General features: G+C 38.5%; 1 protein-coding gene across 2 annotated transcripts in view; it reads left to right on the forward strand.

The window, feature by feature from the left end:
- RERG (RAS like estrogen regulated growth inhibitor) overlaps positions 1-26672 on the forward strand; it is a 107096-nt gene that overhangs the window by 72936 nt on the left and 7488 nt on the right. For both annotated transcript variants that reach the window (XM_058655825.1, XM_004592588.4), the window contains exon 3: positions 24685-24741. In XM_058655825.1, coding sequence (XP_058511808.1) covers positions 24685-24741 — 57 coding nt within the window. The remainder of the gene's footprint in view (positions 1-24684; positions 24742-26672) is intronic.

Below are 26672 nucleotides of genomic sequence, written 5' to 3' on the forward strand. Positions count from 1 at the left end.
CATCTCTCTCCTTTTTTCTTCCTCTCTTCCTCTATCTAAATCTGACTTCATAGTAAATAAAAAATTCTTTCTTCCTCAAACTGTATTAAGATTTAATACCTAAGAACATGTCCCTAGATTTGGTTCTAATTTTTAACAAATATATTAAACTTGAAATACTATATAAAAATTAACTTAAAATATATTTTTTCATTGTAATTTTATTTTCGTAGTGCTTGGGAAACCACGAAGAGTCTTCCAATGATTAGTTTCTTCAATTCAGGTTATTGGTGTCGAACAAAGACTTGAGTTTTCCATGACATAAATGCAATGTCGTTTCTTTTATTATAGCAAACTTCTCATGTGTTTCACCTAAATCAGACAGGACAAAGAGGGAATCTTGGTCTCTGTTTTTCTCTGTGTTTTTGAGCCTGAAAGGAGCTATCCTTAATGGCATCGGAAGATGAAGAGCCGACCTGGTACAGCACAAGGGACAGAAATGTCTCTTAGTACCTAAAGAAGGTGTTTTGGTGTCCCTAGGAACATCCAGCTCAGTGCAGGGCAGCCAGAACCTAGAAGCAAAAACCCTTAGTTTTCCTTACCAAGAAAATTGCTACTTCTTCGACTTTTCTGATATTCTTTTCTGGTTTTCTTTTCCACTTGTGAAAACTTCATATGATTTTGTTTTTCAAATGACTATGGCCAGTATTCCCATCACAGCCATAGGATTTAACTGTGCAAAACAAGATAGCATCTACCTTCCGTATTTTATAGCTCCCGAATTATATCATGTGCATTATAATTATCACAGAAGCCCCCCCATTAACGTCCAATGGGTGGGCAAGAAGGTGGGCTTATAGCTAATTTATTACCACATGGAGACAAACTCATTACTTAACACATGGGACGCATTCAATATTCATTACAAAATAACGTTTTTACAATCAAGTGGTTACAGCAATTTAAGAGGATCATAAAAGTAAGGATAGCACACAATTCATCAATCTCTTCATTGAGAGGAAAAGTTTTACCTGATTTACACAGGAAAAGCAAGCATAATAAAAGTGTTGACCTAACCACATTCACTTTCTCTGCTTAGAACTGGGGCGGGGGGCGGGGGGTGGGGTAGAACAGAAAGCAATTGGGAGGGGAGGAGACTTGTCCTACTTGCCCTGAGAAAACTCAGTGCATACTGGTAGCACCCTCTAGTGGATGGTAGCAATATTCCAATACCACTCACAAGTCACCTTCTGGATGTTCAATTTTACCTGAAAGATTTGTAAGTTTTGCTACTGTTTAAACACCCCCAACACAGCACACACATCACAGAATGAAATAGGGATTTTTCAAAATGACTCGGGACACTACCAACTGCAACGGCTGTCACTGGTGTGTGGTTTATTAGAAATATCTGAGGTGAATTCAACCACAGTATCAGCTTGCACCACTGCTTTCAAAGACTTTAAATTGCCAATATGTGTGCAATTTAGCTGTTGCGTGCAAACACTTGGCTTGTGTCTGTTTATGTACATGGTTCAAAGCGGCAGACAGCGTGTCTGGCAAGCTGTTTCCAGGGAACAAAGAAGAAATCAGCATGTTTCCCATTTAGAAGACATGTGGTTCTTATTGCTGGGCAAGATTAGTTGTCTGCATTGCATGGGACTTTTAAAGTGAATCTTCCACTGTGAAATAAAGTGGGTTCACTGTAGAAAATGTTGAAAATACAGGACAAAAAAAATCACCCATCCTTACACCAATCTCATGACTGATTTTGGATAACGCCTCCCAAGGTAGATGGCTTTCCCAGTGGGTGTCCTGGGGTTGCAGATGCTAACGCACTGAGAGGAAGAGTGGCGTTAACCTTTCTACACAACTGTGTCTTTGTCTATAAAGTGCAGGATAATATTGCCGTTGTACACTTTCATTTTCTGTCTCAAATTAGGTATAGCAATTGCATAATAAAATGCAAGGCAGTTATTTAACATAGAATTTCAAAACCTAACCCTAGAGTTGACATTTGTCTCCTGGAGATTGTTTGGTCAGCATTCAATTCTTCCCTCTGCCCTCCTCCATCTCAGCCTTATCATATCACATAATGCATTAGTTCAATATATAGCCTGCCTGAATTTCCAGTCTGGTTTTTCCACTTGAGAACTGTACGGTCTTGGTAATTTAAAATCTGGGCTTTCTCCTTTCTTTTTTTAAAAAATAAGAGCCCTGTCCCCACAGTTTTAAGGGCAAATTAGTCACTTGCCAAAGTCACATGGTGAATTACTCTGTTGAGCCTAAACATGAGCCCAAGTCTGACTAATAACAACTGAGTTGCCTTCATCTTATAGATGTGGTGGGTTAACTATTATTTTGTGTGTATACTTTGTAACCTGCATTGATGTCTAAGAGACAAATAGAGAGAATGCTCAAATTTTAAGCTGAAAACTATGTGAATTTTCACAAAGAGAAACACCTAGATGTCATCATTTTACAATTCCCCTGTGCCTGCATCCACAGGTAACCGCTGAACTCACTTCTAATACCTGCAGCAGAAACAAAGGTGAGAAATCTTGTTCCACCTGCTCTACCAATCCCTGATGGCTGCCTGCAGCATCCACAGGTTTCACAAGTCAAAGGAACACAGTATGAAAACCACAGCCTGTAGCCTACAGAATAAAACACATTCACCTCATGTATCAGCTCAGTCTTTTTGTTAGTAAGTCTCAGGAACAATGTCAAGAAGGATGGAAGGACACTCGCATAATAAGATCACAGAGGAGAGCAGGCAATGCTCAATTAGTAATGCCTATCACAGGCACAAATAGGGTAGCGTGGAGGTCAATAGGCTCACCAGACACATTTTTTTAAAAGAGATTCATCTATCGAATCTAGTATCAGAGTGATTGGCATACTGACACAACGGAGCCAATAGCTGATTGTTCAGCACAGAGAAGCTATTCAGCTTACTCACAGAAATCATCTAAGCATACATATACCTCTGAGCATTTGGTCAGTAGATCATGTAGAATGAATTAGAAGTCAAAGTCTTTCTGTTAGAAGTAAATCTCCCATACGTCTTCACGGAGTGGTATTCTGGCCCCCCACTACGTAACTTATCACTGGAGAACATCTAAATCTACATGTCCTTTGAGGATACATTCTGTGGTGTGCTTATATATAATATCTGCCTCCCTTCATGACACTAACCATAGTAGGGAGTGGTTTATTGCCCAAAACAGGTATGAATACATATTTATACTTTAAATACAATGATATGTTACAAAATTTTCAATGTTTGGAATCAAGTTCCAGAATTCCCCATTTATAGAGGAAGCCTAAGATACAGTGGTTACAAAAAATAATAAATGATTGGACCAGTATGATGGCTCAACAGCAAGGTTCCACCTGTGGTACCAGCATCCCATATGGGCATCACTTCTTGTCCCGGCTATTCCACTTCCAATCCAGCTCGCTGCTTATACAGCGCAGGCTGGCCCAAGTCCTAAGGCCCTTGCACCTGCATAAGAGATTCAAAGATGATCCTGGCTCCTGACTTGAACTGTTGCAACCATTTGAGAAGTGAACCAACAGATGGAAGATCTCTCTGTCTCTCCTCTCTCTGTAAATCTTCCTTTCATATAAAAATAAATAAACCTTAAAAAAATGAAAGTTTCCTTAAGAAAAATGAACACATAAATATATACCTTTTGGCCATGATTAATTAATAAGTAACAAAAGGATTACTACTGAATTTAAGGGGAGATTTGTCCAAAAAATTCATATTTATCCACAGACCAAAATTTCAACTATGAAAACACATCTTGATATTGGAGCAAGAATATTTAAGTGTCTTAAAAACCTGAAAAGCCTAGGGAGTAGGTAGTTTCAATGAAACTGACTTGTCAAATTTCCTTCCTCTCCCCTTGGTATCTCTGTCCTTATCATCAATGATTTACCAAGTCATTGCACATATGCTTAAGCTTCATAAGTAAAACACTTCGATAGCTCCTACAAAGTTTCCTGAACTTATATAGCTAGAAATATTTCTCCGTGGTCTTTAACTCTTGCAACGTTGAGTTCCTTGCACTTTGATAAACTGGAGGCTCATTGTATGTAGCTGTTCAGTTCTCCATCTCACATTGTGGTCCTTTCGTTTATGTATATTTCTTTCATCTCTCCATTCAGTTGGTACTTCTAATAGTCCCTTTTCAAGTCTCCCAAATCCCCACATCAGCCTGTCTTTCTAGCCTTCTGAGTTATCTTTGATTTTATTATCTATGATTAACTTAAAACTTGATTTGTTTTGAATCCACCTATAGCTTTTCCTTTGAGAAATCTTCCCCTGGGCTTTTTTTTCAATGTTCACATTATCTAAGAAGGTACTGCACTCCTCCCTTGGGCTGTAACTCTGCATTCAATTTGTGCATTGTTTTTTGAGCTCCTGATATATCTTGGATAAATTAAAGCTTTGTTGGAAGTGACTTGTAACTGTTTTCTTCTATTCCGTTGAATGTGTTTTTTCATTCTCTGTACAGGAGCTCCTGAGATTGATATAATCTCATCTGTCCAGTTTCATTTTCCTTGACTGCCTTTTTGGAGTCTTATCCAAGAAACCATCACCTACACAACATCTTGAAGTCTTAGCCTTATATTTTCTTGTAGCAATTTCACAGCTCCAGCTCTTATTTATTTAAGTCTTTGATCCATCTTGAGTTGGCTGGTAAAAGGTATATATCCAGTTTTATTCTTCTAGTAAATGTCCAGTTTGCCAACACCACTTGTTGAATGGTGTGAATTTGTGCTCCTTTCCCCAATGTGTGTTCTTGGCACCTTTGTCGAAAATCCATCAACCGCATGTATATAGACGAAATTATTCTGTTCCATTATTGTATGCGTGAGTTTTTATGATGGTATCATGTTTTAATTGCTATGGATCTGTGGTATATGTTTTAATTGCTATGGATCTATGGTATTTTTCACTTGATTCCTTTTTTGTTGTTGTAAAGGATTGCTTTGTCTATTCCAGGTCTTTTGGGATTCAGCATTTTGAGGAGTCTTCAAAAAATGTACAGAAAATCGGTATTATGAGAAACTATGCACGTATTTCTAATTTTTTGCAGCAAAGTATTTTTTTTTATTTCATTTCCATTAACTTTCTGAAGTACTCTCATTCATGAATTTATCATGGTTTACCTTGTAATGCACTCAGCGTGTGCTCTTAGTAGATTATTATGAGATAATATTCTATTTGACACTGAATATTCCTAAATAGCCAATCACATTTTAATATATATACACAAGGTCATGAGATGTAATTTCAAATATATGTTCTACAAGCCCAAGTATTTAAAGAAAAGCTTCAGTTTCCCCAATCTTTTTTATTTGTATACAAGAATGTTTATTTATATTCAAGTTTAAATTTTTGTCATTTATTTTATTTTTAAAATCTACAACAAAAATTTATTATGATGGTCCAAAAAGATATAGTTATAACAACTGCAACTTATCACACATCAGCTCAGCAAATATACCAATAATTTCTTGTAATTTAATAACGGTGTAGAAGGACAAAGTTAATTATTATATCACAGTGGCAGTTGTATTTTATTTTAAATTTATTGATTTTGTTATTTTATGAAATGGTTCCATAGGCTCTGGGATTTCCTCTCCATCCTCTTCAAAACCCCTTTCCCCAACTGATTTCCTATATATTCTTATACCCTTCATAAACAGTCATAACTCCACCATTTTGCTATTTAAGCGAATTCTGACATTGTAGGTATGGACAATGGCAGAGAGTCCAGCATGCTATTATCAACATATATTTAATAGTTTCATTGGGAGTCCATTTTTTATTTGAAAGTAGAGATGCATACTGTATTGTATCTTCACAAAAGTGTTTAAAGTCCTCTCCTTGCATGCACTGGGATCCCATATGGGCACCAGCTCATATACGAGCTGCTCCAATTTACCTACAGCTCCACTGCCTTGTAGTATGTGTGTAAGATGACAATTACAAAATTATCCCAGTCCCCAATTTTGTTCAGTTGCTTCAGACTGAATTAGCTAAAGACTGTTTATTTAAATATTTCATTTGACTTCTAAGCACAGTCTAATAAAAGAACGCCTTATAATTATTATACAGAAGTCAAACTTTATAGTATGAATTATGTTCATTTGTAGAGCAGATTTGAATCATTTTGAGTTATAACGTTAAAGTCATACAATCCGGTGAACCCAAAGCATGGAGTCTTTCTGTTCATCAGTATAATTTTAAGTTTGATCCAGTGTTTACAAGGAGCTAATGAATTTGTTTTTTTTAAATGAGATTTGGAATGTACCTTTTTACTCCAGGCAAAGTGAAACAAAGATAGCCCTCCAAATTTTTTTTGCCTTAAGATTTTACTAAATTTGATTTAGAAGCTGGACACAGTTGAAAGCCTTAGCATGCCAAAAGGCAGATTTCAGGGAGATAGAAGTTTTTCTTTTAACAATATTTGCAGAAAATCTAAGTCAAAAGAAAACTGAAGAGGACGGTTGTTAATGTGATATTTCTAAGTTGATTTGCTTAAAACTAATCTGCATTTGTTTGTACTGCTAGCCAATCTGATGCAAAGCCAGATTGCTAAAGATAAACAGGATTTAGGATGCTGCCTGCTCAGGAATTCAGGGATTGGCCTTCCCTCTGCTCTTAGTTGACTGTGGTATTAATTTCTGCATCATTTCATTTTGGAACATTTAGAGTTTACAAAACATTTTAACAGGGGCTGGCATTGTGGTCCACCCCTGGCTGTTGTGTCATGTGGAGAGTGAATCACCATGTGGGTGTGTGTGTGTGTGTGGGGGGGTGTCTTCCTCTTTTAAATAATAAATAAATCACTTTAGTATCATGGCTTTTGATAATCATAGTCTTTTAAGCTGTATCTATGTGTCTTCATTTGACAAATAAAGCTGTTGGACTCAGAGAATGTTTCTACCTACTTGAGATTCTCAGGATAGTGACAGAACTGGAATCCAAACCCAGATTTACCGTTACAGCCTGCATGTTTTGATTTGCTTCACACTACTAGTCTCTCCCAAAGAACTTAAATACATTGGCTAAACAATTGTGAGTTCTCACAGCTGGTGTTAATTTCTTAGTCAACCACTGTGGACAGAGAAAGCAACTCTGAGTTGACTTTTCTCCAAAACTAATTTCAATTTCAAGTGCTTCATGTGTTCTGACACAAAATTTAAAATAGTCTGTTTTCTGTGAATTTCAGCCTGAAACTTTGGGCTTCTCTTAGTATATGAGGTTGCTTTGGCCCTTACAGGGCTCTGCTACTTGTTTTTGCCCCCTCGTGTGGACTCTAAAAGGCAGAGATGTGTCAAGCATCTGGAGGTCTTGGTGGATTGGGTAGGCAGAACCATCCCTCCATGCTGCCACGCACCATGGTACCCAGGTACCTCTGCTGGTGAAATCCTCTTGTTGTTCTACAGGACAATCTCAGGTCCCCCGGACTCTGAAGGTACACAGGGCAGGGGTCCCTCTCTAAGCCACAGAGCAAGCAGTCTCATGCTTCCCCCAACCCCATCTGGAGAATGGTTCTGCAGCCCTGTTGAAGATCCATCAACCCAGACCCCCAATAAGCCACCCCTACCATTTCTCCTTAGCCAAAGGGGATTTGGTGAGGGCTCTCAGGACCTAGAGGGGCAGCAGAGAAGTTCTTTGTTCTAAGCCTGCAAAAAGCTAAGCTGAGATAAGCCCTCACCTTTCTTCTCCTGTCTCACCTCTCTGGCATATAGGCCCACATTAACAATGGTTCCCACTCTTCTCAGCGACTATTTCCTCTTCCTAGTTGGAAAAGAGTGTCTGAGGATGGAAATGTTTGGAGCTTGAGGGTGGTGGAGATGGGACTGGCAGAAGGAGTTTCTGGCTAACTCTCCTTGTTAATGCCACGATCTGGGAATATACCAAAAAAAAAAAAAAAAAAAAAAATCCAAGCATTCTCTACGCTTTCTCTTTGCATTTGAGCTCTGATTTCACTTCCCCAGTAAGGCTTAATGTAAAGACAAACTGGTAGAAACAAAGAGGGGCAGGGGTGGGAAACTCAAGAAATCATCTGCTAAAAAGCTGGTGAGTCAGGTGCTTCCGCCACATTTATCTGCCCCTCTCACTTTGTAACTTTCTGTCATTTTCTTCCAGTCTTGTTTCTACAGTATTGCGCATTTAAATTGCATTTGTTATGTTGCTGAGTTTATCATTCACAATTTCATCTTCAAACAAAAGGATAAATATTTAAAACGGCTCTGTGATTCACAATTTTATTTTCAAACAAAATGTTGACTGATCAATGTTTAACATTGCTGTGCTGTGGTGAGTCGAACATGATTCCGAAACATTTTGTGATAGCTAGAAAGCCGAGATTCACTCTGCACATCCTCCTCTCTGCAACTTTCCAACCCTCTCTGATCAAGCTGCCATCCATTCCTGTAATTTGCTTATGATCCTTCATTTAGTTGACGTTGTTGATCAGTCCCTTTTTCGTGAAAAACTCCTTTTGCACAGCTTCTGGAAATCTCAGTCTTCTTGGCTTTTCTCCTTTTCCACCTTTCCAGTCACCCTCACTGATGACTTTCCCTCATCAACTCATGCTAAAAGCCTTAGGTGCCTGAGCGCCCAGGATGCTTCTGTCTAACTTCGGTGCCCTCCTGCAACCTTGTGGCCTTGAATCCCTTCTTTATACTGATTGGTTTGCAAATTTGACACATGTGTGTCTCTCATCCAGATCTCCACAGTCTCCACCCTCACTCGACTCGAGACTCTTTCAGCCCTTTGCTTTTAACCTCCCTTTGCATGTGTAAAAAGACATCACTAACTCAGCCTTGCTCAAAACTAACACACGATCTTTCATCTAAATTCTGCACGATCCAGTCTTTTTACATCTCAGGAAATGGCACCTTATCCTTCCAATTTCTCAAGCCACTGACCTTGACGTTACCCTTCATTTCTTTTTTCTTGTTAACTATCCATAGCCAATCCAAACCGATTCTGACTATAACCCACTACCGCCACTGTTCTTCCCTGATCCAAGGTACCACTTTCTCAGCCACCACAATAACCTCTTAACTACTCTCCCTGCTTCTTCTCTTGTCCTATCCATGTTACCCACAGAACAGTCACTTTCTTTCTCCTGGAGTTTTGCTGCCTCCAATCAAGATCCCTTCATTCAACTACATACTCTGCCTGACCAATTCCCAGCCTTCACCTTGCCTCCCTCCTCTCCTTCCAGTCACCACTCCTATACTGGAAGCATGTCCACAGCATTTCTGCTGCAGGGTCTTTGCACTGTTCTTCCTTCTGTCTAGGACATACTTTCTGCAGAAAGGTATATGGCTTATCAAACTGACACCTTATTGGTCACCTTTCTTGAAATAATACACCATTCACACCCCTCCAACTTACTTTCTTTTCTTTGTTTCATTTTTCTCCACAGCACTTATTATCATTTAACATACACATTTTTAATTGAAAATATTTTTTCCTGAACTATAATGATTGCAAAACTTGAGGGACAAGATTTCTGTTTATTAGCATCTCTAGGTCTTATGGGAATCTGGAACATTCAAGCTGCTCAATACATTTTGAATGAATGATTGAACAAATACAAGGCCAAGGCACTTATGCAGCAACCAGCTCAGTATCCTGCCTTAATGGACTAAGACAGAGGCTCATTACATAGTGACAAAGGAGCTAATTCTCCAACAAGACATCGATACTCTTAACATGCACCTGACAACAGAGGTCCCAAATACATGAAGCAATTTGGTTAGTTCAGGAATAAAGCAAGGATATTCCTTCTCACCACTCCTTTCCAATATTAAACCGCAAGTCCTAAATAGTATGCTAACATAAGTAAAGGAAATAAATGTGTAAATATTGGAGAAGAAGATAGTGTTCCTATACAGTTGATATAATTATTATGGGAAATTTAAAAAATCAGCATAGAGTTTTTGAAACTAATGAACAGTTATAACAAGGTCACAGGATACAAGGTTAATAAATAAAAGATCATTGATTTTCTATATATCAGTAATGAAAAATGGAATTTGAAATTAAAAAACACAATACCATTTAAGATAGCATACAGAAAGTTGAATACATAGTCCATATACTGGACTCCTATACCCACACTGGAGATCTGAATGAGTTCCTGTCTTCTGGCTTCAGTCTGGCCCACTCCCAACTGTTGTGGTCAATTACCAGCCAAATGAACCAACTAAATCTCTTTTGCTATTTCTCTTTCTGCCTTTCAAATAAATAAAAAATATAAAAATCTTTAAAAGAAATTTAAAAATCAACCATCTAGGTTTTAATCCTAGGAAAGTGCAAATAGAAAGGCAAATTAAATCCAAAGTTAAATAGAACAAAATAATAAAAACCGGACTAAACTTTGTAATTGGAAGTAGGTCATCTTTAGAGGAAACCACCAAATTAAAAAATTGTTATTTTAAAAAAAGATCAGTTAAACTGATAAAATCTTAGCAGGCTAAGAAAAAGGGAGAAGACAAATTACTACTAGTATAAATGAGAGATACGGTATTAAAACATTTCAAGGGAATACCATATGGGCACGTAATCTCTGCTCACAAAATAATAACCTGTACTAATGAAGTGATTCTTTGAAAAACACAGTCTAAAAAACGCACACAAGACAAAAATAGACAATTTGAACAGGCATATATCTGTTAACAAAATCAAGTCGATTGATCTTGGTTGAGCCTTGGGTCAATATTCAATGAACAATGAATGTAATTCATCAACAGGAAAGGAAGAAATAGCTAAGATAATATCAGTAGATTGGACAAAATCCAACATCCACTAAAAACCCTAAGCAAGTTGTGAGTAGAGAAAATCCCCTTCACCTTGGAAAGCATCATTTACTTAAACCCTGCCACTACCATTTTACCTAATGGTAGAGAACTAAGTTTTCTAGACAAGCATATGCTCTCCCATCATTGCTTTATGACACCATCTTGGGTGTCCTAGATGATACAATAAGGAAAGAAAATAGGATGTACACAGATTGAGGAAGAAGAAATATTACTGTCTTTGTTCTCAGATGGCATGGTCATCTCCCTGTGGAAAACCTGAGATGATAAGACAAAAGGAATTCTGAATCAAATAAGCAATGTGAACAAGATTATAGGATACAAGTTAATATATAATAATATTATTTTCCTATACAACAGTAATGAACAACAGAAACAGTAATGAAATTTAAAACACAATGCCATTTATATTAACCACCACAGAATATGTGGACTATCTATGAAGAAAACTACAGAACTCCCAAAAAATGAATCATGAAAATAAATGGTAAGATATCTCATGTCCATTTATAGAAGGGCTCAACATTATCAAAATTTGCATTCTTCCCAATTTGTTCTATATATGTGAAGCAATCTAAATCAAACTGTGTTATTTTATGGATAACAACAACTTAACTTCAAAGTTTATATGCAGAAGCAAAAGAACCAGAATAGCAATGCAACGTTGAATACCTGCCTATTAAAATGGCTAAAAAAATTTTTTTGAAAACCTGGCAGTGCTATATTCTAATGTTGGTGGGTATGGGGCCATAGAAATTCCCACTTCATACTGGTAGTAGTGAAACATACCATTTTGAAAAAGAACTTGACAGTTTTGTGTAAAACCAGACATAGTATTACCATCCAATGATGTGCTCCTAAATATTTGTCACAATGATTTGATTTGTTATGTCTACACCAGGAGCTGCATGTGTAAGTTTATTGATGAAAAACACTTGCTTGAAAACTAGGAATTCTTCAGTTACCAACTGAATAAACTGACTGTAGTGCATCAATGAAAAGAAATAATCAGAGATAAAAAAGGAATAAACTATTAAAATAGCAAAGATCAACCTTTAATGTGCATTGCCAAGTGAAAAAGGCTGGTTTGAAAAGGCTTCATGCTGTCTACCTCCAGTAATGGTTTAAGACATATGCCGGAGGTGAGAGTGAAGGAGGAATCATTCCATTTATTTTTTATATTGCCCTTCTGTAGTGCTGAAATGGCTTCTTATCTAGTCCTGTCTTCAGCATCACCTACTTCCCTCTTGTGCATCTTGGCACTGGAACGGAATGAATCTTTGCAAAACAAAATGATCATGTCCTCTTTCGGTTTGTGCTTTAGTGGTTTCCCATCATATGAAACCTAAGAAGAAATTTGTTAGCTTAATTTCTAAAGTTTCTAAACTGTGGGCACTTAGGGCCCCTTGCAGTAGCTTAGTGGCTAAAGTCCTCGCCTTGCATGCGCTGGGATTCCATATGGGTGCCAGTTCTATTGCCGGGGACCTTGCTTCTCATCCAGCTTTCTGCTTATGGCCTGGGAAGGCAGTCAAGGACGCCATATGCCTTAGGACCCTGCACCTGTGTGGGAGACCCAGAAGAGGCTCCTGACTCCTGGCTTTGGATCCATTCAGCTCTGGCCATTGTGGACACGTGGGGAGTAAATCAACGGATGGAAGATCTTCCTCTCTGTCTCTTCTATGTGTATATCTGACTTTCTTTTTTTAAAAAAACTGTGGGCACTAAACGTTTCAAGGTTGCCCTTATTTTGCCAGGCCCTGACTCTCCATATACACTAAAACCTGTTAAGACACTTGTTTTGTTTGTTTGTTTGTTTGTTTGTTTGTTTGTTTTTTAAATACTCTAAAGGTAGCCATAGAATGGTGATGGAGCCACAAAAGGACCCACTCATTACAAGAGGTTACCTCCACCTAGCATTAGACACCCTACACCCAGCATATTAAAATAATGCTCACATAAACACAAAGCAGATGAGGTTGGAAAACGAGGATGTGACTGCATACACTAATTTGTACGATCCTGGGATCTTTGTAAAGGCAGTCAGGGCGGCAGACCATGTATTCCTTTGCTTCTCTGGGATATTCACTTCTTGTCCACAATACAGTCTAAATGTTTCCATTTGTCAATTCCTTATGTGCTCTAGTAATGTAATTATAGGGAAAAATAGAAATCAGTAACATAGGCATTTTCTCTCAGAAAAATGAATTATTAAACATTCAAATTTTATATCCAAACCCCTTGACAACTTAAAAAATATATTTCTGTTTAAACATGATGTCCCAGTATGAAATTTTATTTTTAAAATGAATATGTTATAAACTATAAATTATTGAATTATAGGTCCTGGCCTGGGAAATTTAATAATTTGTTTCCTAATTGTCACTCTTATAATAACTGCACCAAGTGATGCTTTGAAAGTTACATGTCACAGGCTTCAAATCTTGGATACAGAACCCATAACTGGATTTGCTAGCCATTAAGATAGGAAATGAAAAGACAACATCGGACCAGTTGGTTACCATATGCTATACTTATTTCTTGTTTCTACTTTCAATCTAAATTATTCAAGAATGTCTTGCCATTCAATCACACATGCTATTTTTCTATCCAAAATTTAAACTTTTCCTTTATTATTGTCTAAGCTTTACTTCTTTGAGAGGTAGAGAGGGAAAAGAGAGACAGAGAGCTCAGTTAGCTAGCTCCCACCTGCTAGTTCACTGCAAATGCACGCGACTGCCTCAAATGCTGAAGCTGGAGTTCTGAACTGCATCCGGGTCTCCTCTGCTGGGAGCCAAATACTTGTGCCCTTGCTCACTGCCTCCCAGGGTGCCCAGTTCCAAGAATCAGATCTACACATTCCTATATGGGGCATGAAAGGTCCAACTGGAGGCTTAACAGAAGGGCAGAATGCTCATCCCAGAAAATTAATTTTTTTTCTCTTAATGTTATATTCCTTACAGTAAATCCCAATTTTCTGTTTCCTGTTAAACGTGTTAGAAATTATAAATCATGGTTCTTCCATGTTTCCCATTCTCATATATTACCCTTAGACTCAGCTGTTAATCTCAAATTAACCCCTACCTTATCCTTTCCATAGCTAAGTCATTTTTTTAGGACTTAAAATTCACTAAAGCTAGACTTGAAGGCTAGATTTTTTTAAAAGAAGTGTTTTGTATTATTATTTTTTAAGATTACACATTTATCCTTAGGAAGTATGCACTGAAACACCCTAATTGTCAGAATGATTTTTTTTTGTCAGAATACAGGACCAATCAAAATTTTTCAAGCTTAAACAAACACAGTCATTTAAAAGCAATCCCTACACCCCATCTGGAACTAATTTACTTCTCATTTTAACTTCTGGCATAATAAACCACACTCTTTTTTATTGTAATCATTTTAAATTTCTATTAACTTACTTGTTTTCTGTTTGTTTATTTATTATTTTATGGGACTTACATGTTTTCAGTGTCTTTATTTTGACCTTCACAGGTAGTTAACAGCATAGAGGCAAGTGAAATGACAATGGGGAATGAGGCTGTTTTAGAAAACACAGCTGCGAACTGATTTTTGTCATCTAATCTATTCATTTTTAATCCAACTAAAAGTGTTAGAGTTTAGGAAGAGCAGATCACAGAATGCGAGAGAAGCCATGGCAAAACGAAGCTGAAAATGGGGTTCTCGGTTCACTTCTCTTTGATTCGTTTGCATTGATTAGCTGGTACACCTATGACCACCGTACCTCCCACCCTAGGCAGGGGCACCGTGGCATGGACCAGCCCCTCCAGCTGTATGTAGGCTGTGGTGTCAGCTGTCTATGGGACATTCAATTGGTGCATGTGGCACGTGTGGGGGATGGGTGGACGATGGGTGGACGCATGGTAATACTCCATGTGACGTTTTTGTTGCTGCCATGTTCAAAATGCTCAAGTCCAACATTACTCTTTTAACTCCTTTCCTCATCATTGTATCTCAAAAAATAATGTTACTTCAGATTTCCATTCCATATAGATAGATATCTTGTACTAATCCATCTCCCTCACTCTTTATATGCAGTCAATGTCTGCAGGTGATCAATTCTAACTGGGCTGTCTGCTCCTGAGAATCCATAGATTTGAAAGTGAACTCCAAGCTCCTCAATGTGACCTATGCATGCCTTCAGAGGCTGGCTGAAAGAACTTCTCCATTCCACACAGTGTTCACCCTCAACTCCACATGATTCCACCCGAAACCAGTCCCTCTCTGGTCTAGGCCTCTGACATGATTTCTCATTGCTTGAAATGCTCTTCTTCAGTGAGTGAGCTTGACTTTATCCAAGACTCAGCTCACAATTTCATGTCAATATGAAATAATTTCTCATATCTTGCATGGGGCATCTTCCAGGTCTTGCTGTATTTGGTGCGTTGCACAGTGACCAATAGAGATGTACTGATTAAATGAATGTGCGTGAGATATATCTGTAAAGAGAGGAGATAAAGATGTGGGGACACCCAGGTAGAACGCATTTGAAAATTATCAAATTTAGTTAATGATTTTTGTAGACAGAATTTTTAGAACTATTTAAAATCTGACGTTTCAAATGACATATTTTTCTGGGTCTTTGTGTGTCTTTTTCTTTCTTTTTGTTTGTGGTTGTGTTTTGTTTTTGTTTTAGATGCTCACTAACTTAGGAAGAGCATTCCAAGCAGAGAGTGACCCCATCAAAGGGGTAGACACAGGAGGGCCTGGTTCCATGGGGCTCTCTAGAGTGGGTGGTGTGTGGACAGAGCTACTCAAGGCAGATTGTGCGATGCTTTGCAACCAGACCACAAAGGAATGCATATGTCACACCGAGGAGCCTGGAGTTCATTCTAAAGTCTATAGTCATTATCGAGGTTCTATTACTCAGTTTGACCGCAGCATTTTTCTCTTTCTGTTTGTTTGTTTTTGACTGTTCATTTCTTGTCCAGCTCATTTCCATCCCCCTCTATTTCAGCTCCTGATTTTAGAAATGGCATTTAGTCCCCTAGTCCTGAGATTCCAAAGGAGTCAACTTCTCAGTCTCAGTTACCACTAACATCTGTGTAGCAGAAGAGCAGCCCTGCTCCCATAAGGCAGATTACAGAGGGGGCTTGCTAACAGAACCCTTCTTCACCCCTCCTGAGTCAGGATGACCTATGATTCTGGGCCCAAACCAGTGCGGTCACAGAAAAGAGAGGACTGTTGAAAGAGGAACATGGACTTAGGGGTTGGTAGTTGAGGAAAGAGTCAGGAAGGACCCCCGAGAGTGGGAGAAAAGGAAACTTAACTGAAGGTTTGATTTGTCAGGACATTGAGCGACAAGAGGGGAAGGATGGAAGATGAAACTGGGTAGGCCCTCCAGATAATTCTCTTGTCTAAGTAGACACAGAGGCAATCACAGGGTTGATATTTACAAGTCTTACTCCAGTGCTACCTATTGCATTTCCCTAGAAAGTTCCAATTTTGATCTTCTCAGGCTCTGTATTGAGTTAGACTTGCCTCAGTCTGACCCCTCAACATCCATCCAGTCCTTGCAGTACGAATACTGGACTTCACAGCAGTACTTAAATGAGATTATGAATTGCCCACCTTTCATTTTTCACAAGGCACACAAAGGGGCTGACTCTCAACTCTTTAAGAATTTTACTGTCTTCACTCGCCTCTTCCTTGTCTACAATGGATCCTTGTAATCTATTTGTTCCTGCTGAAAAACTAAACTTGTTAATGACAGAGGAAATGAGTCAGGAGGGAGTTTTGTTTATCACGCATGACCTTATGTCTGTCTCCTCATATAGTTATTGTTTTTCTCACTTTTCACAATCAAGTCAGTCACTGGAGAAAGAAAAACAAGGCTTAGTTTCTGGCTTTAGATCACTCACAAATGATAAGACACACAGAACTATAACATAAATGAACATTTACAAAGTAGTTGCACACAAGCTGTAACAGAGAAGAAATAAATGGTTGATTTATGTCACGAAGGCAATGATACTGCTTAGCAAGATCTGGGAAAACCGATGTTTCCTCGTTTACTCTTCATAGATGTTCTATTTTGTGAAGTACAACACTATTTGAGTCTGTTGCATTCCAAGGATTCCTTCCCTCCTTTCTTTGATTAATTCCATTTTGGGCTACCTACTTAATGTTTTTATTAGTTATTAGCTTATCTGAATTTTTAAGGGTGCTAGATTAAGACAAAATCAGCCCCATAACATAGTGTACCCCAAATATGCAATGACTCATGTACTATATTTAAAATAATAAACTCTGAGAGAAACATCAAGGCAACTAAATTACATTTGCAAGATGGTGTCATGGAGATAATTATATCGTCAGTGTGAGTGCACAAGGGTTGCAAATTAAAATAATCTCAGTGCTCCACACTGAGGCAATAAATAAATAAATAAATAAATGTTCAGAAATTTCTGTCTCAAAAACCACTTTTTCTTGAGACATTTCGGATTTCTTTTTCTCCAGGATTTTGATCCTGATCTTTGCTAAGACAAAACAGGAAAGCAATGTTGAACAAGACCACTGTGTCTCCACATTGGAAGAATATGTGAGCAGGGATATGCCAAACTGCTTCCAAATGCAAAGTGTATATACTATTCTCTGTGACAATGTTCCCATTAAGGGAGTGTCTAGGGAGACCCTGAAGCTCTCTGATGGCCATTCCTTCATCTGTGAAAAGATGAGCTTTCAATAAATGAATCGGGGGGAAGCCATGAAAGAATGTGGATCCTCAAGCCAGACAAGAGTGGGTTTAAGGTTCAGGGAGAAAAGTACACTGTTGAACTTTGCTTTACTTGTTAATAATTGTCCATCATCCAGATCCGCATCATAACCATATCTTCTGTGCTACAGGACAGTGAAGAGAAAGACGTGCAAAGATACAGCACAGTGCCTGGCCCTGTGTAGTGCACACTCAGTGACTGAGGGGGCATAAAAACACCACTGCTTCATGTTGAAACTTTTTCAGCTTATAGTGTATATGATAGTATGTGAATTAAAGTTGTGCTTAGTGAAGTAAGCGAGCAATTCCCAAATAGTTACCAAACCCCTCATCCTTCTCTTTTTCATTATTTTTAAATACTTGTTGTACTTATTATGCCATTTTAAGCATAGAACACAATGTTCAGACTGAAAGCAGTTATGCAACGCTGCCTCCTTGCTTTGGCTGGCATTACAGTCAAGGAATCACACTGCAAATACAACAACAAAGTGAAAAAGAAGGAGTAAGTGGGGGCGGGAAAGAATGGCATTCATCTACTGGTTACATCCTAACTTCATCAAGTTTCATACATAGAATATAATGTAAGCCTATATAATGCCTTAAAGTGATTTTTATGCTTTAACACCAGTAAGTATTAAACACTGAACATTTTGGCTACAAATTAGCACGGCAAAAATTAAGATAACAAGGAGTGGTGAATGCACTTACTGCAATTCATAATAAACTACAGTTGTGTGAATTTTAGGCATATTATCTTTTTGTAACACAAATTTTTGCTTTCACATAATATTTAAAATTATTTGTGACAGAATTCTTCTAAACTTGGTAAATTCTTGTGGAAGGCCATTAAAAACATGCCATTCTTGCCTAGTCTTATAATATAAAAATAACTATATACACACACACACACACACACATATATATATATACTGGCCTAGATGAGCTGGCAGTAATATCCCCTGTGTGCATATGGACATTCTGTCTACTGCACAGGTATCAGCAACTGAGGAGGGCCAATCCCAATACATACACTCCAGGGTCAGACCACACATTCTGTAATTTTCCCTGTGGTCAGGGTCTGAGTCCAGCAGTCCACTGGGAAAATCTCCCAAGATACCTCACCTGTGGTGACTTCAGACCTAGCTCTTAGGTAAGCAATCTTATCTGAAATAGAAATTCTTTGCCTAAACCAGACATGGCATTTTAAACACTTTTGATTAACTGTTTTGTTTTTTCCCAATACAATCAGCTAACCAAATTCCCAGAAGTACATGCTCATCTTTTCAGATGCCCCATAATAAAAACTCGTTGTTGTGCAGTATTGAATTGGGAGATGGATTTTTTAAAAAGCAACAAGGTATCTGGAAACCTACACAGAAAAACCATCAGAGCTGTTCATGAGGTCATGTGTAAACTCTTATAACACAACTGCATTGTAGCCATTGGTAATCCTTTCATTGCATGGTTTATGTAAGCAGAAGCTAATAAACATAACAGTTTCAGAGTATGAGCTGAAAAAGTACCATTTGAAAATTCATGTGTGTCTCTGCTGAATATGTCTCAAATGTTTTCAAAATATAAGAGTGTCGTGTGTGCACTAGTCAGCATTTCATGGCTAAGGTAAAACATGTGAGACAAGTTCCTTGTCAACAAAGAGGAGGTTTATTGTAGCACACAGTTTTGGAGATGCACCCAGTCAGGTGCTCCCATCCGTTTAGCTCTGATGAGAGTGTATGAAGGACGATCACTAAGCAAACTGGGGAGCTGAGAGAAGCTGCGTCCAATTTGCTTCCATAACAACACTGTCATGAGAACTCTCTTCCAAAGGCATGTTCCAGTGATCCAATGACCTCCACTCAGTCCACTTCCCAGACATCACATTGGATTACATTTCCATCATCTTAGTGTCATTGACTCGTGACTTTGGGATTCAATGTCTTCCATGAGTTCCCAAGCCAAATCATATTCAAGCTGGGCAGTGTGTGTTAATCTGAATTTACCTTGAAAAAGTGTCCTCTTTCTAAACTTGATGCTATACAGAATCATATCTAATTTGTTTTCATTTAGAAATGTTATTCCGCTCATAAAAGCAGACAATTGTGGTGCCTGCCTCTTTATGAAAATGACATCAGGAATTATTTTGAATCACTAGCCCTGGCGTATTAATCCTTAGAAATAGCATGCCTATTTTAATGTAGCAATTTTGCCTTTCATGAATGGAATATCATTCCACTAAGTTGTTACATTAAGTGATTTAAAAAAATATTTCTTTGGAATAAATTCTACTTACTGCACTTTCCATTTTGTTAGAAACTGACTTTTCTGAATAGTCATGAAATTTATGGTGCCAGTAATACTAAAAATGAATCAAATATGATGAAGAATTATCCAAGTAGGCTATAAATTAGGTAAAGAGAGGAAAATGTTCTTCCCTCAATTAACAATTAGATATCTTTGGCTTGTTTAGTGGGGAAGTATGGGTTTTCAAGGAAGTAGAATGAAAACAAAACCTTTGGAATATGGTGACTTAACTGTAACTGATCAAAGAAGCCAAACATTGAGACCTCTGAAAGAACATGACCTGAGATCAAACTCTTGATAGAAATTAAGATGATCAATATCACCCTTTCCTTTCAAAAGAGAAAGTTCAGTCAAGATTAACTAGGCAGGAAAAGGGAAAAATTGAAAAGAAAATTAAAGCAGACATTATAGCAAACATTTTAATAAACCACAGAAGTATAATCTGCATATGGATCGTGAAATAACAGTCATAAGGTCTTTCAGATTATGTATTCGTGTCGCTCTTTACCAGAGATGTATTTGTTAGGGGAACAACCTTATGGCTGGGTGGCATGGTTCTGATGTGAACTCTCTCATGTTAATTTTCCTGTATCTTCTCTCAGTGTCAGTTATCATTTAACTATTAAAGAAGAGTGATTATAACATGAATTGGAACATCTTTTTCAATAAATATTTTCTTCAACTATGTGTCAGACACTATTATAGATACAAAGTACTAATTTTATGTCTTTATGGAATGTGCACTCTAAAACATACTAAAAAAATCACGTAAGCATTGTAGTTGTATTTGTTACTGTCATCACGACTGTTATTATTATTGGTTCGTGAGCTTATGCTTTTCCTGTTGCTAACACCACAGTACCATAGTTTGAATAAAGATTTTTGGCCCATGGTCCTGGTTCAAGGTCCAGGATCTTCTCCTGACAGTGGCTAACTTTCTGGAAGAGTGTCAAGATGGCAAAACACTGGGATATGCATGTGCCTTCTGGTCTCACCACTTGTTTTCAATCATGGGGACCATCCTGATGAATTTACCTAATTCTAATTATCTTCCAAAGATCTCACCTCTAAATATCACAGATTAAGTTTAGGCCTTCTTTGTACATCACACCAAGGCTTACATTTCAACGTGATTTCTGGCAGAGACATTTAAACCATAGCAAGTAGTAATTATAGTGCATGAATTAAATTTGAAGAGTACATAACTAGGGCAGCGGTATGAAATGACCTCATCTCCTGTTACACCCACTGTTTGCACTGGCCACACTGGACTGATTAGTGTTCCTTAATCATATCAAGTTCACATTCTTGCCTTAGGGTCTTTGCACTGGCTATGCTCTATCCCTGGGGACACCCCCAGATACCTTCCTTCAGCCCTTTCAAATATCACCTTGTCGAAAGGATTACCTGTTTTATAAATAATAAATGCTAAATACCAGATAAACACCTCACATGCCATTTAAGTAATAATAGAGCCGGTATCACACAACATATCCACAGGTACAAAGCTACTATTTTCATTCTTTAGACCAATCACTGAATTGTAATATTATTGAACTATTACTAAAAATCCAAAATATGCAAAATGCCTTGGTCTGAAGAATCTGTGAGAGAAGCATGAAAAAACTTCAAAGAACATATATGTAACCTGCATATATTTTAAGAGCCTGTGATATTTTAATAAATTTCAAATACATTGACAAAAGAACAAACTATGTATGTCTCTCTTTAAAATATTTATTTATCTTTATATGAAAAACAGATTTTTACAGAGAGGGAATGAGAGATAGAGAGGGAGATCTTTCTTCTGCTGGTTACTCCCCAAATGGCTTCAACAGCCTAGGCTGAGTTGATCCAAAGCTAGGAGTCAGGAGCGCCCTCTGGGTCTCCCATGCTGGTGCAGAGCCCCAAGCACTTGGACCACCGTCTGCTGCTTTCTCAGGCCACACATAGAGAACTGGTTTAGAAGTGGGACAACCAGGGCACACACCACCACCCATAGGGAATGCTGGCCCCACTAGATAGAGGATTAGCCTGCTACACCAATGCACTGGCCCCTGTATGTCTCTTAAAAATGACCATTGGGACCAGCATTTTAGCATAATGGGTAGAGCTTTCACCTGCAAAAGTGACATTGCATTTGAGTGCTGGGTCATGTCCTGGCTGCTGTTCCAGTGCAGCTTCCTGCTAATGGCCTGTGAAAAGCAGACGATGCCTAAGTGTTTTGGCCCCTACCACTCATGTGGGAGACCCAGATGAGACTTTGGACTCCTTGCTTTGGTTTGCCTCGGTCCTGGCAATTGCAGCCATCCAGGGAGTTAACCACTGAACAGAATCTTTTTCTCTCTATAACTCTGACTTTCAAATAAATAGGAAAACCATTTAAAAAAATAAAAAATGTTTAGTATTATTATATGGGTTGCGCCTAGCCACACCACCTTGCTGGCTACATGAGAAAGAGCCAGTCATCCAGAAATCAGCTGGAAGAACTCATCAACCACCAACATGATGCCTCGAAAGTGCCCCAAGGGATGCTTTCACAAGAACAAGCAGTTCCTTTGGATGTAACCTCAGAGCTAAATTGCTCTTATATGAGACAAAATTCTAACAAGACTTTCAGTGTCACTTATCAATCTTTGGCATAATCAAGATAAAATAGGTAGAAATGGATTATTAGAAATGGTCTCAGTGACCCTAGGGAAAGGAAGCAGTTATATAAAATGAGGGCAGTGTTCTGTTTATCTATTCCTGGGAAAGCTCAAAAACCTCAGAAACTCTAATATTCCAGATTAGCCTTACTCATCCACTCTACACTTTCCAAAGACATAACTGGATAACTTCCCAGGCTACTTTTCAAGGTCCTTTACTAAGACCCATTTGCTTCATGATTCAAATATATACATATGTGTGTATGTGCGTGACTTTATTTACTTACCTTAAAATTTTATTTATTTTTGTTGGACAGACAGATATACAGAGAGAAAGAGAGACAGCAAGGAAGATCTTCCATGCACTGGTTTACTCCCCAAGTAGCCATAACGACTGGAACTGAGCCAATCTGAAACCAGAAGCCAGGAGCTTCTTCCGGGTCTCCCACATGGGTCTTGGGTCATCTTATAGTGCTTTCCCAGGCCACAAGCAGGTTGCTGAATGGGAAATGGAGCAGCTGGGACATGAACCGGCACCCAAATGGGATCCCAATGGTTATAAGGCAAGGATTTAGCCACTAGGCCATTGTGCTGGGCCCATGTGTGTGACTTAAAAAGACAACCATATGTCTAATTTATTATAGAAATATTTGGGGGTAAATGACCAAAGTTTTTAAATGGTTTTTGAATTGGGGAACTTCAATTTCCGTAATATATGTACAAGAAATTCAGCTCATTTTACTAATTCATTTTTTAAAGACACTAAATAATTTTTCAAAGTAGTGATTTAAAATTCAATTTGCATGTCCTATCAAAAGGTGAAAACCACTGAACCACACAAGCAGTTATATTTACCAAGATGGCTAACTTTAAAAAAAAATTCCTGTCTCTTGATGACTACTCCATGCACAGTCCCTGGACAGTGCACAGTCCCTGGACTGTGAAGACCACAGAGGAAACTACAGTACGTTCCCAGCGGGAAGGACTAAAACGGTCAGTGACCTCGCTGCTTTAGGCTCTGTGACTACCGTGGCTGGCCGCCAGCGTGACACTCTGATGAGAAAGCACATTGCTACTTTCAGTCCTCAGTCATCAGCAGCCAAGTCACATATGCTTGCTGTCTTCAAGTCTTCACTGCAGTTGCCGGTGATCTCTTGTGTGAGACGTTGGACAGAAGGTGTGTAAGTCTGTTGAGCTCCAAAGTTTCGACAGACAAAAACTGAGAATGCCCTCCAGTGAGTTCATTTTATTTCTTCAAGGATCATTTTTTGGCTATTAAGCTCAGGGCATTTCAGTGAAAACAAACCAAAAGGAAAAAAAAAACTATAGTTGGCAATGATTCTTTGGTTCAGGTCAATGGGACCCCAGTGAGGCAATCTGGAGTCTTCTAGGGGCTCATGAACCTGCTAGAATTGTATCAGATTGTATGAATGTTCATTTTCCCAAGAAAATGATCCAGTGTTTTCACTTGACTTTTACAGTGGGTATGATACCACCCTCTGAAATCTAGCAAAGCAGACATTTAAAAACCACTCTTGTCAATGCTGAGTGTAAGACATATGTCCCACTGATTCCTAGGAAAATAACAGAATCCATCTATTTCAGCTTCTTCCATTTTTCTAACCCAACCCATTCAGATCAACATTATCCAGTTGATCTACCCATTGATTATTCCAGTACTTGTGTGAAGTTTGGTGCAATGGATCAACCGAAGGCCTTGTAAGAAAACTTCATGACTTCAAATCCCCACTGAATCACTAACTGGCTAGATGAGCTCAGAGACACACGTTAACCTGGAGACCCGTCTCCTTTTCTGTCTTCTTGGAATGAGATAAACTTGAAGGAGATCATGCAGGTGCTTACAGTGGCCCCAGAGCCATTGTGATACTGCTGATGGGCTTTGGTGAATTTGTAATAAAGTGCTTAATTTTGAATGTCTGCTTTTTCATAATACACTTTACAGCGAGTGATCTTTTCACGGAGGTAAAAATGATCACATTTTAAACTATTTGAATAAAATACCAAAGTTTATTGGGTTTACACAGGAGAGAAATATAAAATGTCTATAAAGTAGCTTGGCTCATTCCTCTTTCCTCAAAAAGACATGAATCCTAAGCAAATGAATGAATGTGTTTGAAATGTTCCTCTTTCCTTACACAGCTCTTGTAGTGAGATTTCTGACCAAACGCTTCATCTGGGAATATGACCCCACCCTCGGTAAGTCCACTTTTGTTTCTTCCACAGTTTGTGATGCAGAGAAAGGATGATGCGACATGCTTAATCCGCTGGTGGCTGCTTTGGAAGTGGAGTATCAGATTATGCAAGGAAGCCCTGGAAGATGGCAGCTAGGTATCTCAGACACCTAGTTCTCTGCTTAGAACTCTGCAGGACTGTAATGCACAGATGACAAAGGGAGGTCAAACCCGAGGCAAGAAGAGGGTAGACAAAACGTGATGCTCACGCATCAGAAATGCACCGCATCATTCTAATGGAAAAGGAGATTTTAAATGGCAGGTTTACAGTGGATTGTAATAGCATGCTGAGGAGAGTGCAGTAGTAACATCAAAACTTGTAAATTCTGATTTTGCGGCAAATGAGAGATGAGACTGTTTCTCCCCTTTTCTCTGCAATGAGTCTGTCTAAGGTCTGTTTAAGAAAGTATGGAGTGAGTATTCAATGCAGTGGTGAAAATGCACTTTGGATGCCTGTATTTTCTCTTCCACACTTAGTGACTAACTCTGCTTCTAGTTCTAGCTTCCTGTTAATATGCACCCTGGAAGGCTGCAGGTGGTGACTCAAGCAGTTGTGTCCCTGCCATTCAGATGGCAGACAAGGACTGAATTTTGCACTCCTGGCTTCAGCCTGGCCCAGCCTCAGCTTTTGCGGGCATTTGGGGGTTGAACCAGTGAATAAGATATCTCTCTCTCTCTCCCCCAGCCCCCTCACCATCTACTTCTCCCTCCCTCTCTCTTTCTCTGTCTCTATCTTCAAACAATTTTTTAAAATGAAGTAAAAGTTAAAATCCTAAGGTAAATGATCTTCTTGTATCTTGAAAGTAGCAACTGAAGCTGGCATTATGGCTCAGTGGGGGAAAACCACCACTTGCTACACTGGCATCCAGTATGGGCTCCAATTCAAGTCCTAGAGGCTCCACATTTGCTCCAGTTCCCTGCTAATGCAGCTGAGAAAGCAGTGGAAGGTGACCCAAGTACTTGGGAACCTGCCACCCATGTGGAAAACCCGTAAGGAGTTCCAGGCACCTGATTTCAGCCTGGCCCAGTGGCAAATGCAGCCATTTGGGGAGTGAACCAGTAGGTAGAAGATGTGTCTACATCTCTCTCTCTCTCTCTCTCTCTAACTCTGCCTTTGAAATAAATTAATTAATCTTTACAAATAGAAGCATTAATCAAGATGTTTAAAGTGGGTTAGAACCATTCTGGTTTCTTCACAGATTTTTGTAGTTGTTGTTGTTCTTTTTCATTCCAAAATTATGTATGCTCAGTTCACAAGGAAGCTTTCTTTTCCCATTGTACCTTGTTTGATTACTTTAATTCATTTATTTAAAATGTATTTATTAAATGCCTTCTGTGCATTATTTGTATTTTTCGGGTCCTGAGGATAAAGCATTAGCAGAAAAAAATCCACTTCTTATTTTTGAGCTTACAGTAGCAAAGAGAAGAGTAAAAAAAAAATGTATGTGATCAAGTGAAAAGTGCTATGAAAGAACACCAAACAGAGGGGGACAAAAACTAACACTACATTTTATTTACTTAGCATTTGACTTTTTAACCTTTGTGGAGCTTATTTTAATGAAAAACACAAGGTGAAGGCCCATTTTTTGTTTTACTCATGAACCAGTTTTCTCCTTCGTTAGTAAATATCCCTACCTTTCCCTACTGTATCCAATATGGTCATTGCGTATTAAATCATTCATTGCACGGACAGTTTCAGATCTGTTTTTCATATCCCAAACCTGTATCACACTCTTTGGATGCTTGCATGCTGTCGCACATTTCAGTATTCAGTAGGGAGAGAAAACGTTCTTTCATTACTTTCTTACAAAATTATCTTGGCTACTCTCTTCAGCATATTCTTCCAGGTTAATTTTAGAAACTCTGTTATAGCATGACGTGATCTGGATTGGAACT

The sequence above is a fragment of the Ochotona princeps genome, chromosome 27 (genome assembly GCF_030435755.1).
Source record: "Ochotona princeps isolate mOchPri1 chromosome 27, mOchPri1.hap1, whole genome shotgun sequence".
Lineage (NCBI taxonomy): Eukaryota > Metazoa > Chordata > Mammalia > Lagomorpha > Ochotonidae > Ochotona > Ochotona princeps.